The 12,200-nt window shown below is 58.9% G+C and overlaps 1 protein-coding gene across 1 annotated transcript in view; it reads left to right on the top strand.

Annotated features, from left to right (window-relative positions):
* Positions 1–12,200, top strand: part of NFATC1 (nuclear factor of activated T cells 1) — a 93,006-nt gene that overhangs the window by 36,852 nt on the left and 43,954 nt on the right. The window contains exons 8-9 of the mRNA XM_023761173.1: positions 5,494–5,549; positions 9,288–9,420. Coding sequence (XP_023616941.1) covers positions 5,494–5,549; positions 9,288–9,420 — 189 coding nt within the window. The remainder of the gene's footprint in view (positions 1–5,493; positions 5,550–9,287; positions 9,421–12,200) is intronic.

The raw sequence follows: 12,200 nt of genomic DNA, 5'->3' as shown, positions 1-12,200 counted from the left end.
CTGTCCAGGGCTGCCCCCCCCCCCTCCGCCTTGGGCACGGCCTTTCAGAATCTGCAAGAATCCCTAGGCGCACATTACTCAATTTTTACGTGTTTCAGGGAGGGGTTCCTTCTGCCCTCCAGGGCTGGCCGAGCCCGTGTTGCTCCGAGGAAGGGGTGCGTGTCCAGGGACCCCGACAGAGGACCGCGATGGTCATCGGCATTGGGAGCAAGGCCCCTCTCGTGGAGTCGGCCAGGCCCTGGGTCAGCGAGGGGCCACGGGCCTAGAGAGAAGTGTCACAGAGGGGTGGATGGCATCCACACGGCTGCTGGCCTTGCACTGAGTCACACAAAGGCCCAAGGGGCAGTGCGCCAGCGTCTGGGACCTTTGGGGTTTGGCCTTTACCAGGGGGTCTCGGCAGGCCCCGCCGGCAGCCCATGAAGTGACTGGCGCTGGTGGCACGTTTACAGCCCTTGGAATATAAGGAACTAAAATGACTTTGTTTTGTTAGTTCTCACCAGAGGATATTTTCCCCATTGATTTTAGGGAAAGTGGAGGGAAGGCAGGTGGGAGAGAGGGAGAGAGAAAGATCGGTTGCACTCACACAAGCGGGCCTGGGGATCGAACCTGCAACCCAGGTACGTGCCCTTGATCAGGAATTGAACCTGAGACCCCTCAGTCCTCAGGCTGACGCTCTAACCCCTGGACCAAACTGGCCTGGGCGTGGAACCGAAGTGATCTTAAATCAGCATGGTGCTCACCAAACCCAGGGGCGAATGAGACGCTTTTGCAGTTTTGTCTCACGGCTCAGGCATCGAGAGGGCATCCTCACCTCACCATGGGGAACAGTTATGAGAGACAAGTGAGGCCCTGTCATCGGGACGCCTGGGCCTGAAGGGCCAGTTCAGGAGCAGCGTGTGCAGGGTGTGAGTGAGTGAGGGTGTGGGTGTGCACGACAGCGCGTGCAGGGTGTGAGTGAGTGAGGGTGTGGGTGTGCACGACAGCGTGTGCAGTGAGCGTATTTGGTGACTGGGAGCGGGGGTGTGAGTGAGTGGATGTGTGTGAGGGTGTGTGAGCTGGTGTGTGTCAGGGTGTTTGAGTGTGAGCAGGTATTTGTTTCAGGGGATGTGAATGTGAGCAGGTGTGTCAGGGTGTTGAGTGTGAGTGTGGTCCTAGGGGCTGCAGCCCACGGCCTGGCTGTGCTGTGTGGGCGGTGAGTGACACCTGGCGGCCTGGGTGCCCGGAGCTCTCTCCGTGGCGCCTTCGCAGCTGGGCCCGAGCCCACGCGGGTCGTGTTTCGCTCGCCCTGGTCATCCAGCTGGCGCTCCGTGACGATGCAGCGCAGCCCCAGCCAGCAGCCCGCACCTCCTCCCCTGGTCTGGTCCCAGGGTCGTGGCCGTGTGGAGCCCGGTGTGTGTCCCGGCCGCAGGGCCGGAGGCCCGAGCCCTCCGCGTGAGGTCTCCAAAGGACGTCTGGAAGTCCCCCAGATGGGACACCGCAGGCGTGTGGTGCGGCGCACACGCCGGAAGTCATGACTTGGCGGGAGGAAGAGACCTCTCCTTCCAGACTTTCCTGGCGCTGACATGGGAAAGAGGACGGGCGACGTCCGTGCACCCGACAGCTGTCGTCACCGTGCTCACCCACGTCAGCCCTCCAGGCACTGACCTCCACCGTGCCCGTCCTGCAACCCGGGTGGGCGCACGGGGCCCAGGCCGGCCGATGGGTGGGCAGCAGAAACTTCCCTGGACTGTGCTGGGAGTCACACTGGTGTCCAGTGAGTGGAAGAGCAGCTGTGAGCCCGGCCACCCTGTGTCCTAAGGAGGCCTTTTCCTATGTCTTTGGCCTCAGAATGGAAAGATGACCCGACAGTCTAAATCGTACAACGTTCTGAACAGTCGTGGGAGGAAATGAGGGGCCAGGAGCCTGCGCTGGGAGGCGTGGTGGATGGGTAGCAGTGTCGGTGGGCCGTGTCCACCGGTCCCAGACCCCTGCTCCCCAGCCCCCCGCGCTCAGGTTCAGGGAGGTCCCAGGAAGTGCCCTCACCCCAAAGCGAGGGCTGTGGCTTCAGCCCAACCCAGGGGGCCTCGCTTCCTTCAGGGCTGTCCTGTGGGTCCCAGGCTGACCTCTGAGGTCAGCATTTGAGGGACCTGGGAGGCGAGTGGGTGGTCCAGGAGGCGGGGCTCAGCTTGGCCTCTGTGCCCTCCGGACCCTTCGTGGCCCCGGGACAAGCCTGTCCCCTGGGCACAGTGACTGATGGTGGAGGGGCAGGGTGTGGGCAGGAGGGCCTCTCCACGGGCACCCACGGGGCTCCGAGAGCCAGGCACAGGCCTCGCATCCCTCCTCACGTGAGTTGTCACCGAAACCTCAGGGCGGATGGCTGGGCCTTCCCTCGGACTTGCCCCAAACCACAGGCCTCTTCCTCCAGGGTCTGCCCAAGGCATCTTCCACAGGTGGAGAGTCATCATTCTAGGTGCTGCTTCTGTGCACCCGGCCGGCCCTGGCTCCTGGTGGGGAGGGTGTGGGAGAGGGCACGGCTGGGTGCCCGGCCTTGACGCCCTCTTCTCCCTCGGCTTCCATGACACAGCAGCGCCGCCGTGGCTGTGTGGGAGATGTACTTTTATGTCAGCTTTGAGGTGTAACTATCTCACGGACCGCACAGCTCACCTGCCTACGCCCACTGGTCTTGGTAAATCAGAGCCATTCCACCATCACGCACCCCAGAACGTTTTCATCGCGCGGCATGCTCCAGCCTCGTCCCTGCGGGAGCCTGTGTGAGGCCTGCGCTCGTGGAGGTGGACGGCGCCCATGTATGGCCAGCTGCACGCGGTTCTCCGTGTCGTGGGGCATCACGGTGTGTCCACGTTTTGTCTTTTGAGCCCAGTGCTGCATGAGCACCGGTGCCCGGGTTTCCGCGTGGACGAGGGTGTTCCTTCCCTGGGCACAGTCCCTCGACGGCAGCTGCTGGCCACCTGGAAATTCCACGTGGGACCCTCTAGGAACCGCCAGGCTGGGTCCCACAGCATTTGGGTCGTTTCCTCTCTACTCCCATCTCTGTGCCGAGCAGGCTGGTCCCAGTGGCTCTGTGGACGCTGTCAAGTGAGGCCTGGGAGGGTCCCGAGGACGGAGGCGGCGATGGGACGGACCTGGACGCACACCCTCAGCCGACCTGGCCTGAGTCCCTGGGACCAGCGTCCCACTGGCCCTCCCCTCGGTCAGGCCCTGCACACGCCTCTCGGCATCTTTCTGTGGGGAGTGACCGGCGGTGTACACGTCACACACCTTCCCTGATAGCCAGCAGCCCGATGCCAGCACTGGGTGCCTCCCCAGGTGTCCCGTGTGCAGGCCGGACACGGTGTCGCACGGGTACCATGAGTAAGCGTGCAGCCCGCTCCTGCGGCCGACTGACGACCAGGAGGAGATGATGTGTGTGTGGCCGAGGGCCTGAGTAGCCTGGGTCCCTGGGAGTGGGTGTCATCGCCCTTGAACCAAAGACTCTGAACCAGGCCCTTCGTTATTCCCGCGCTGCTGCTGCCCACCGGCTGCCCGAGGCTCCCAGATCCTGGGCCAATCCGAGACTCTCAGAACCCTCCTGGCCCCAAAAGAAGGCCAGAGAGTGTCCCAGGACAGCTGTGGAGGCTCGGGCCCCCGTGAGGACCAGCCGGGCGGAGGCGCAGCAGCCACAGGCCGCCACGGGAGCCTCCTGGCGGGTGTGGCGGGGAAGCCTTTCGGATGACTCACGCTGCAGGGAATTCCCTAATGACTGGGAATATTTTTACTTCTGGGCTTGTGCACAGTTTCCTACTGAGAACGCAGCGAGCTCCTGATAAGCTGAACACAAAGGCCCATTCAGGCCGATTTCCCTTCCCAGTAAAGCTGACGTTGAGCACAACACCCAGGCCTGGCCTGGGCCGGGCTGTGGAAGTGGGAGCCGCGGTGCTGACTGTTTCCTAAGAGTTCTCCATCGGTGTCTTTCACGCCTCGGTCCCGCCTCCCCTGAACAATGGCCGTGTGTGAGCAGATGCTGTTTAAAAGGCATCGGCGCCCTTAGGGTCTCTGAGCGGACCAGGAGTGCCAGTGCCCGCCCTGGGGCTGTGGATCAACCATAGGCAGGAAGACCTGGGGAAGCAGGGCCAGAGCCCGGTGCTTTGGCACGCCCTGGACGGGCGGGCGGGCACAGGGGGCCCCGGCTTTGAAAGGTGCATGCACTTTGGAGGTTCCAAGACCAAGTTGGACATCGGATGTGTGTGTTTGTGCTGGTGCCAGTCTGTGACTTTTCAGAAGCTGTGGTGGGGCGGGCCCAGCCGGCTAGCGGGCGTAGGCGCAGGGCCCGGGCTGAGAGCTGCTTTGTCAGGCTCCTGATACTTCAAGTGCCTGAGCCTTCGTTCAGGTTCCGCCATTTCTTACTGGAGGGGGTGGGCGCTGACCCCTGGGGCCGAGGTCGGCATCTGGCCCGTGGGTGGGCCCGGCGTCCCCAGAGGCTGGTGTGGCCCAGCGGGTCGTGACTCACGCTTCCTCCCCGTCTCCACTCCACCCGCCCCGCAGTCACTGTGAGGGAGGAAAAGGAGCTTGTCTAATTTACTTATAATTTAGGATTTGTAACACACATTTCTTCTTTGAAAACAGCGCGTGTGTAGATACTAATGCTTATAGGAGAACTGACTGTATAAACAATAACAAGGAAAGAGGCCTCTGGGCCGTGGGGGGGGTGGGGGGTTGACACCTATCAACTCAGAATTCTTAGAGCCAGTCCCTACGCGTGTGCCTGCAGACAGGGGCTTGCAAGCACCAGGGTGTGGTTTGTGGAAGGTCCTGGTTATTTGGGGCCCGACCTGCCCCCCTGGGGCCCCGGCCCAGGAACAGATCCCTTCCACAGGCCCCTTTGTGAGACTTTTTATGTTTCCTAAACATGCAAACAGCCACGGGGTGAGGATAAAAGTCCTGTGGGCTTTGCATGTCTGTGTCCTGACCTGGCAAGCAGTAATCAAAGAAAGGACTCTCTCATTTACCCTGTGGACCTGGCTCCCCGAAGGCATGGGGCTCTGCAGGCTCGGTCACTGCACCGGGGGCTGAGCTGGCGGGAGAAGGGACAGGGCATTCCCCGGGGTCACCGCGGCTTTCCTGGGCTCGAGCTCCCTTGGATGTGGGAGTGTGGAAACCCTTCCCTGACTGATGTGGGGCGACACTGGGCAGAGGGCAGTTTCTGGGGGAGTCCCCCACCCCACAGCCCAGACCTGCAGAGACAGGTCTTTGGGCTCCGCCAGGTTTCCTGCGCCTGAGTTTGGGTGTGAGTCTCCCAGCGTCTCCCCCCTGGGCCTGGCGTCCATCCACTGTCCCACAGACGTGACTCTCTGTTCTTGCCGAGTAGCAGCCAGCACGACAAGGCCGAGCCCGGCGGGTGGGTCCTCTACTCGGCGGCTGCTGTCCCCGGCCATCTGCCTGGACCGAGGTGTGTGTTTTCGGGGGATGCGCTCAGTCAGACACTGAGTAACGGACTTCCCGTGCCCTTTCTTCTAGACGGCCACCACATCTGGGAAATGGAGGCGAAAACCGACCGAGACCTGTGCAAGCCAGTAAGTATCTCTCAGACGCGCACACGCGGTGCCAGGCGTGTCAGGGGGCTCCCCACGCGGGGGCGGGTTCCTGCCGGAGGCACGTGGCCTCTTGTTTGTTAAAGTGGAAGGACTAAGAGAAATCACAGAAAGACAGTGGGAGAGAAGTGGGTGTACAGCACTCCCTGGGCCGGGGCTCCTAGGAGGCAGCGAGACAAGACGCAGGGCGGCCGCAGAGACGGACCCACGGGGCTGGAGGCCTCACGGCGCTTGTGTGCCAGCTCCTGCACACGGCCAGGACAGAGGGAGCGTCATGCCCCAACACGGGGCTTTTCTGTGGCCTCTGCTGTCATTGCCACCAGGGCCCCACACAGACGACTGCCCCCCAGGAAGACCGCTGCCCCGAGCCTCTGAGGGCGCGGGACCTGTGTGGCACGCAGGTGGCACGGTTCCACCAGCATCCTTGGCAGTGACTTCTTACCCGTCCCCGTCAGAGAATACTCACCGCTCACCAGACTCTTGTTTTGAACCTGAAACGGGTGGAGCTGTGCCTCTCGGGTTGGCCGGTTCCCTTTGCCGATTAGCCAGTGGCCTGGAGGCCTGGGAACACCTGCCCGGTGGTGGTGGGGCCGCTGAGCTGGGTCTGGGGCCTGCAGGTGGCCACATATATGTGCCCACACTCACACTCAGCCTTTCACGGCTTTTTGGGTACCTAAGAAATAGTTATTGTTTCTTTGATTGGTTGTTCCCGGAGAATGCCTTTTGTCTGAAATTACGGCTCTGTCCGTTAGCTCTCTCGGTTACCGTTAGCCCGGTGTGTCTTCTGGGTCTCTCTCCCTGACCTGAGCCTTCGTTTTGGAAGGGGCTTCCTGCAGACGCAGGAGCTGGGCCTTCCTCCCCGGGTGGCGTCTCATGGCGCCGTGTGTTTGGACTGTAGTGCTGAAAGCGATGGTGATTAGTAGCTACCATGAGTGTGTGTTTCCCACCGAGTCCTGGAAAAGCTGCAGGAAGTAGGCTGACATGAGATGCCGTGGCTAGCGAGGGATTTGTGGAGGATATTCATAGTTCTTCCATCTCCATAGCACATTCCACTGGTGCAGGGGATGGGAAGTACTGTTCAGGTCAAGTGCTTAATCTGGGGGGCTCCTTGTGGGTCCTGCACGGTTGAGCCGGGTGAGCAGGGCACCTGGGTCATGGGGTCGGCTGAAGCGATCTGGGTAACTGCTCCCTGCCCTGTGGCGGGCGGGGCCTCGTGGCTGCCCCACGGGTGGCTCCGGGTGGTGCTGGGTGGCTGCTCACAGTGGCTCTGCCAGGACAAAGCATCTTCCACCTGGGGTGTGGCTTCCTTGTCCACGCTCCACACCACTTCCCGGGCCTCGCAGGTGGTGTCGGAAGGAGATCCCTCCCTGGCCCAGGGCGCACCTGTGTTTAGAAGTGTGCTGATGGAGGTGGGGGGACTCACCCTGGCCTCACGGGCTCCTGCTGGCTCCCTCTCCTGAGGAGCCCGAGGACATGCTGCAGTTAGTTGTGTGTTTTAAAAGGAACGTACATGTGGATACTGGTACACTTTCTCACAATTCCATCCTTATCGCTTAAATGAGGTTCACCTTTACGTTTTCCCTAATTATAAAAAGACCGTCACATTCATGGTGGTCATTGGTGTGGGTGTGCATGCGTGTGTATTGTCTACACCTTCACACACACATGCACATACATCACAGTGTGTGTGTTTTTAAACAAAGCGGGAGTGTGCTGTGTATAGAGCTTATATGCTATCGTGAGCAGCTTAGACAGTGGATATTCTTAGAGCCTCCGATCCACCGAGTGTCATTTGTTAGCCTTATTTCTGCCCCTGCTCTTTCTTCCTTACCTCTCCCCTGCTGGGTATTTCAGCCCGGTGCTCTGGCGGGGAGAGCGTTTGCCACAGAATTTGTCTGTTCAGAGAGTGGGAAGCCTATCAGCCTGTGCCCACATCAGAGCCCGGCCCTCCCGTCACTCAGAATTACAAACCCCGGCCCCACGGAAGCCAACGTGCTCCGAGGGCGCGTTGCCCCGCCTGGCACGTCACGGGCTCCCGTGGCCACAGCCGTCCCTGCCTCCTCGCACCCTAGTTCCAACCTCAGCCCAAGGAAGAGCTTTCTTTCTGTCTCTTCTCTGACTCTCCTCTGTGGAGATGAGACTGGTTTACTGTCGACTCCGTGATGCCAGCCACGTGCCAGGCCCACCGTTACCACGGTGTCTCCTTCCAGCTGAGTCCTCGGGAGGCGACCCGAGAGGTAGCGACTTTAACCTTATCTTGCGGGTACACATGGGAAACTGAGACTCCGGCGTGTCCAGAGCTGTGGCTGAACCCAGACCTGGGTGACCCGGAGCCAGGCTGCCCCTCCCCCGGGCTGCAGGTGCACAACTCGTTCCCAACATCACCCCCTTTGCCCCTCTGGCTTCGGGGCCACTTTTGGGTAAGGGACGGCAGGCTGAGGCAGAAGGAGACGGTGTGCTTTTTGCTTCTTCTGAATGACACGAAGTTATTAAAACAACAAAAGCATGTGGCCCAGAGCCAGCATGGTCCCAGGGGACCCCCTCCCCGGCCCTGCCATCTGTATGCCCTCAGCAGCCGGCTTCGGTGCCTCAGTTTCTCTACCTGTAAAAGGAGAAGGCTTGGCCTGAAGTTCTCTCCAGTTTTCTGTGTTAACATTCTTAAGATTTCATTACTAACATAATTCAGTCAATGTTGCTATTAATCTGGGGAACAAGCTACAACTAGTTTAACAAAAAAAAAAATTATACAATGGATTTTTCTTGTACATTTTTCCTGCTCGTTAACTGAAATCATATGACCAAAAAAATGGTGGAACTTTTGGGATGTGAAACGTTCCCTTACCCCACCCCCTGAAATCCAGTGCAGCTCCCCCTCCTCCTGCGGAGCACGTGGCACACGTGTTGCTGACCTGCTGACAGCCACACAGGGACGGCCGAGGGAGCACACAGGTGGCCGGGGGCGGGTGTACCGACCCCGCCATCTCTCTCTCCCCAGTGCCCCGCTGCCTCACTGCAACTTGCTTTTATAGCTCTACTTGAAAGAGCGTGATGCTAGACGGTTGCTGATTTTTATTTTAATACACAGGAAGGTAACAGCAGCCACATGAACCGCCCTGTTCCATCTCGGGCTCCACCTCCTGACTCTGCCAGGCACCCAGTCTCCATCTTCTTCGGTTTGAGGGAGCCTGGGTGTTGGTGAGGGGCTTTGGGCCTTGTCCTCACAGGCCCTGTCCCCAGAGACACATCTCCAGGACGCACCTGCCCTGGGTCGTCATTGCCAGTTGCCTGGACAGGTGCTCCTGGCTCCATCCAGGGGTCCGTGCAAGGGAGGCTCGTTCTCATTTTCAAAGGTCGCTAGCCCTTTGCTGTAGGGCAGACGGAAGCGTTTGGGGTCAGCGGCCGTGGGGCTGGTCCCCTCTCAGCATCTGCACTGGCATCTTAGCTGAAGCCCCCAGTCTGCGTCCCCTGCACATGCCACCTCAGACCACCTCTCAGCTCTGGGTGCGCAGGCCATCGAGGACCCTCTTCCCTGCTAGCCCACATGGGACCGGCAGGCCGGCCCGCACACGCGTGTGCCCGCTCACGTGCAGGCTTTCTGCGGGTGGCTTCTTCTGGCAGCCCCGCAGTGGGAGCTGTTCTCCACGCGGACGAACCCTCTCCGTGCAGAGCCTCTGTGTGGGAGAGTGCTAACCGCCCCTCCTGTCTGCCCTCTCGCACTAGAACGCACTGGTGGTCGAGATACCGCCGTTTCGCAATCAGAGAATCACCAGCCCCGTCCAAGTCAGCTTCTACGTCTGCAACGGGAAGAGGAAGCGAAGCCAGTACCAGCCCTTCACCTACCTGCCTGCCAATGGTAACGCTATCTTTCTAACCTTACGTGCTGCGAACGAACCGGTGGGGTGCTTTTTCTAAAAGACGCAGAAACGATGAGCTGCTGTCGCTGCAAAACAACACGGTCGCATTGTACCTTTAAGCTGTGTTACTATCCTGTTAGCAAGACCATGTTGCCAATTCTTAAAAAAAAAAAAAATAGCGAACCTTCCGGTGTATTTTCCTTTATTACTGTTGCGGGGGTGGGGGGGGGCGCGTATTGGGGTAATTGCTGATCATTTTGCGGGCGTTGCAAGTATGTAACAGCCGCAAGTATGTAACAGCCGGGGGGGCGGGGGAGAAGGTGCGTCCCTCCTGCACTCAGAGCTGAGTGGGCTCGTGTGAGTTTAAATTCTATAGCTGTGCAAGGTGGGGAGCAAACAGCTGTAATTATTTTGCAGGTGCCTTTAGAAATAAACCCTTGCTATTAAGCCTAAAGGCTGCTGCCTGATGTGGTCATTAAGTAACATTGATGTTTTTGTACTCGTGCTAAAACCCACAAGACTTTGTTCCTTGAATAATTGCAAGGTCCTGTGACCATGAGGCTTTTTACCTTTTCCTCGGCCACAGAGTATTCTCTCGTTCAGCTGGTCCGTCCGCACATGTTGAGGATGGCTTCTTACCGCTTTTTGAAAAATCAGTTCACTTGTCCATTTTTCAGGGTCCGTTATTAAAGAAAATAGCATCGTTTGCATTTCCACCCCCCGCACTCGTAGAAAGTGAGGGTGTGTGCGCAGAGCCCACGCCCAGCGCGCGGTGGCCCGTCACCCCGGCAGCCGGGGCCTGCGTGCACAGTATGGCCCGTGTTGTCCTGGGTGTGTGTTTCGTGGAAGCCCAGCTATGCAAACAGTCTTTTAATACTGTAGCCTTTGTTCTGAAAACACACGAGTGAAGAGGGAAATTGTACTCCGAAAACTAATGGCAAGAGCAGCCATGTCGTTATCTCAGTGAAAGGGAGACTTTTTTGAAGGTTTCTGTTCTCTCTAAATGTAAAACGCCATTTACATAGACAGATCACGGAAAGCTCTCGCACATCGGTGTTGATACCAAACAGTTGGAATGAACTGTCCTTGAGGCAAATACTAGCCATGCTTTTGAAGGTGTGAAAAGTAAGATTTTGTTGGAAAATTGCCATATCGTGAGTGCGTGCACGGAGCAGGGGTGTGGCTGTCAGCAGCTCGTGGAGCGGGTTCCAGGAGAGGGGTGTTCCCGATCGCGTGGCTGCGGGGCGTTGTGATCTGTATCGCACGTGGGTCATGAACCCTGTCCGCTCTGGAATAAGGTTCAATAGCGCTTAAAAAAAAACATTTAGTCTTTTTTTTTTTTGAAAATGTAATGATTATGTTCTAATTAAACTTCAAGCATGATTGACCAGATATTGAATGTTTTAAAGAAAACCTAGGCCTTATAAAGAAAATTTTCTTTGTAAAGCAGTTCAGAAAATAGCTCTACAGTCCCTGCTCCAAGTTCACAAGTGCCGAGGGTTACACACGACCTGTGTCAGAGGGGAAGGAGCCTGTGTGTGACATGCACACCCTCTTCCAGGTGGGGGACCGAGGCCTTCAAGGACACATAACTGGGATCCCAGGGTGATGCTGGGCTGTCCGTGTGCCATCCAGGGTCACCCACCTGCACAGCCATTCAGTGCTGCAGTCTCACTCCCACAGAGCTCAGAGCTGCCCTCTGCCCCAATAATCACGACCCCACCCTCTACATCTGCCCCAGGCCCTCCATCACCACACTCTAGGTCTGCCCCAGGTCCTCCATCACCACGCTCTATGTCTGCCCCGGGTCCTCCATCACCACGCTCTATGTCTGCCCCGGGTCCTCCATCACCACGCTCTAGGTCTGCCCCGGGTCCTCCATCACCACACTCTAGGTCTGCCCCGGGTCCTCCATCACCACGCTCTATGTCTGCCCCGGGTCCTCCATCACCACGCTCTATGTCTGCCCCGGGTCCTCCATCACCACGCTCTAGGTCTGCCCCGGGTCCTCCATCACCACGCTCTAGGTCTGCCCCGGGTCCTCCATCACCACGCTCTAGGTCTGCCCCGGGTCCTCCATCACCACGCTCTAGGTCTGCCCCAGGTCCTCCATCACCACGCTCTAGGTCTGCCCCAGGTCCTCCATCACCACGCTCTAGGTCTGCCCCGGGTCCTCCATCACCACGCTCTACGTCTGCCCCAGATCCTCCATCACCACGCTCTAGGTCTGCCCTAAGTCCTCCATCACCACGCTCTAGGTCTGCCCCGGGTCCTCCATCACCACGCTCTACGTCTGCCCCAGATCCTCCATCACCACGCTCTAGGTCTGCCCCAGGTCCTCCATCACCACGCTCTAGGTCTGCCCCGGGTCCTCCATCACCACGCTCTAGGTCTGCCCCGGGTCCTCCATCACCACGCTCTAGGTCTGCCCCGGGTCCTCCATCACCACGCTCTAGGTCTGCCCCGGGTCCTCCATCATCACATTCTAGGTCTGCCCCGGGTCCTCCATCACCACGCTCTAGGTCTGCCCCAGGTCCTCCAGCACCTTCATCACCATGCTTTCAATGACATCTCACCTGGACCCCTCTCCCTCTGGCTGGTGCCCCAGCTTCACCTACAGAGCCCTGGTCCATCCCATTAGCAGGGTCCGTGAGGCTCCCTAAGGCCTGGACTTCCCAAGCCTTTCTGGTGGTGGGAGCCCTATTTTCCTCAGGCCCTCATCTCCTTTCACCACTTGTCTCTGAAATTTACTCCTTATCTACGAAACTGCAGGTACCCA

The sequence above is a fragment of the Myotis lucifugus genome, unplaced genomic scaffold (genome assembly GCF_000147115.1).
Source record: "Myotis lucifugus unplaced genomic scaffold, Myoluc2.0 scaffold_200, whole genome shotgun sequence".
Classification (NCBI taxonomy): Eukaryota; Metazoa; Chordata; class Mammalia; order Chiroptera; family Vespertilionidae; genus Myotis; species Myotis lucifugus.
This window is presented reverse-complemented; position numbering and strand designations above follow the sequence as displayed.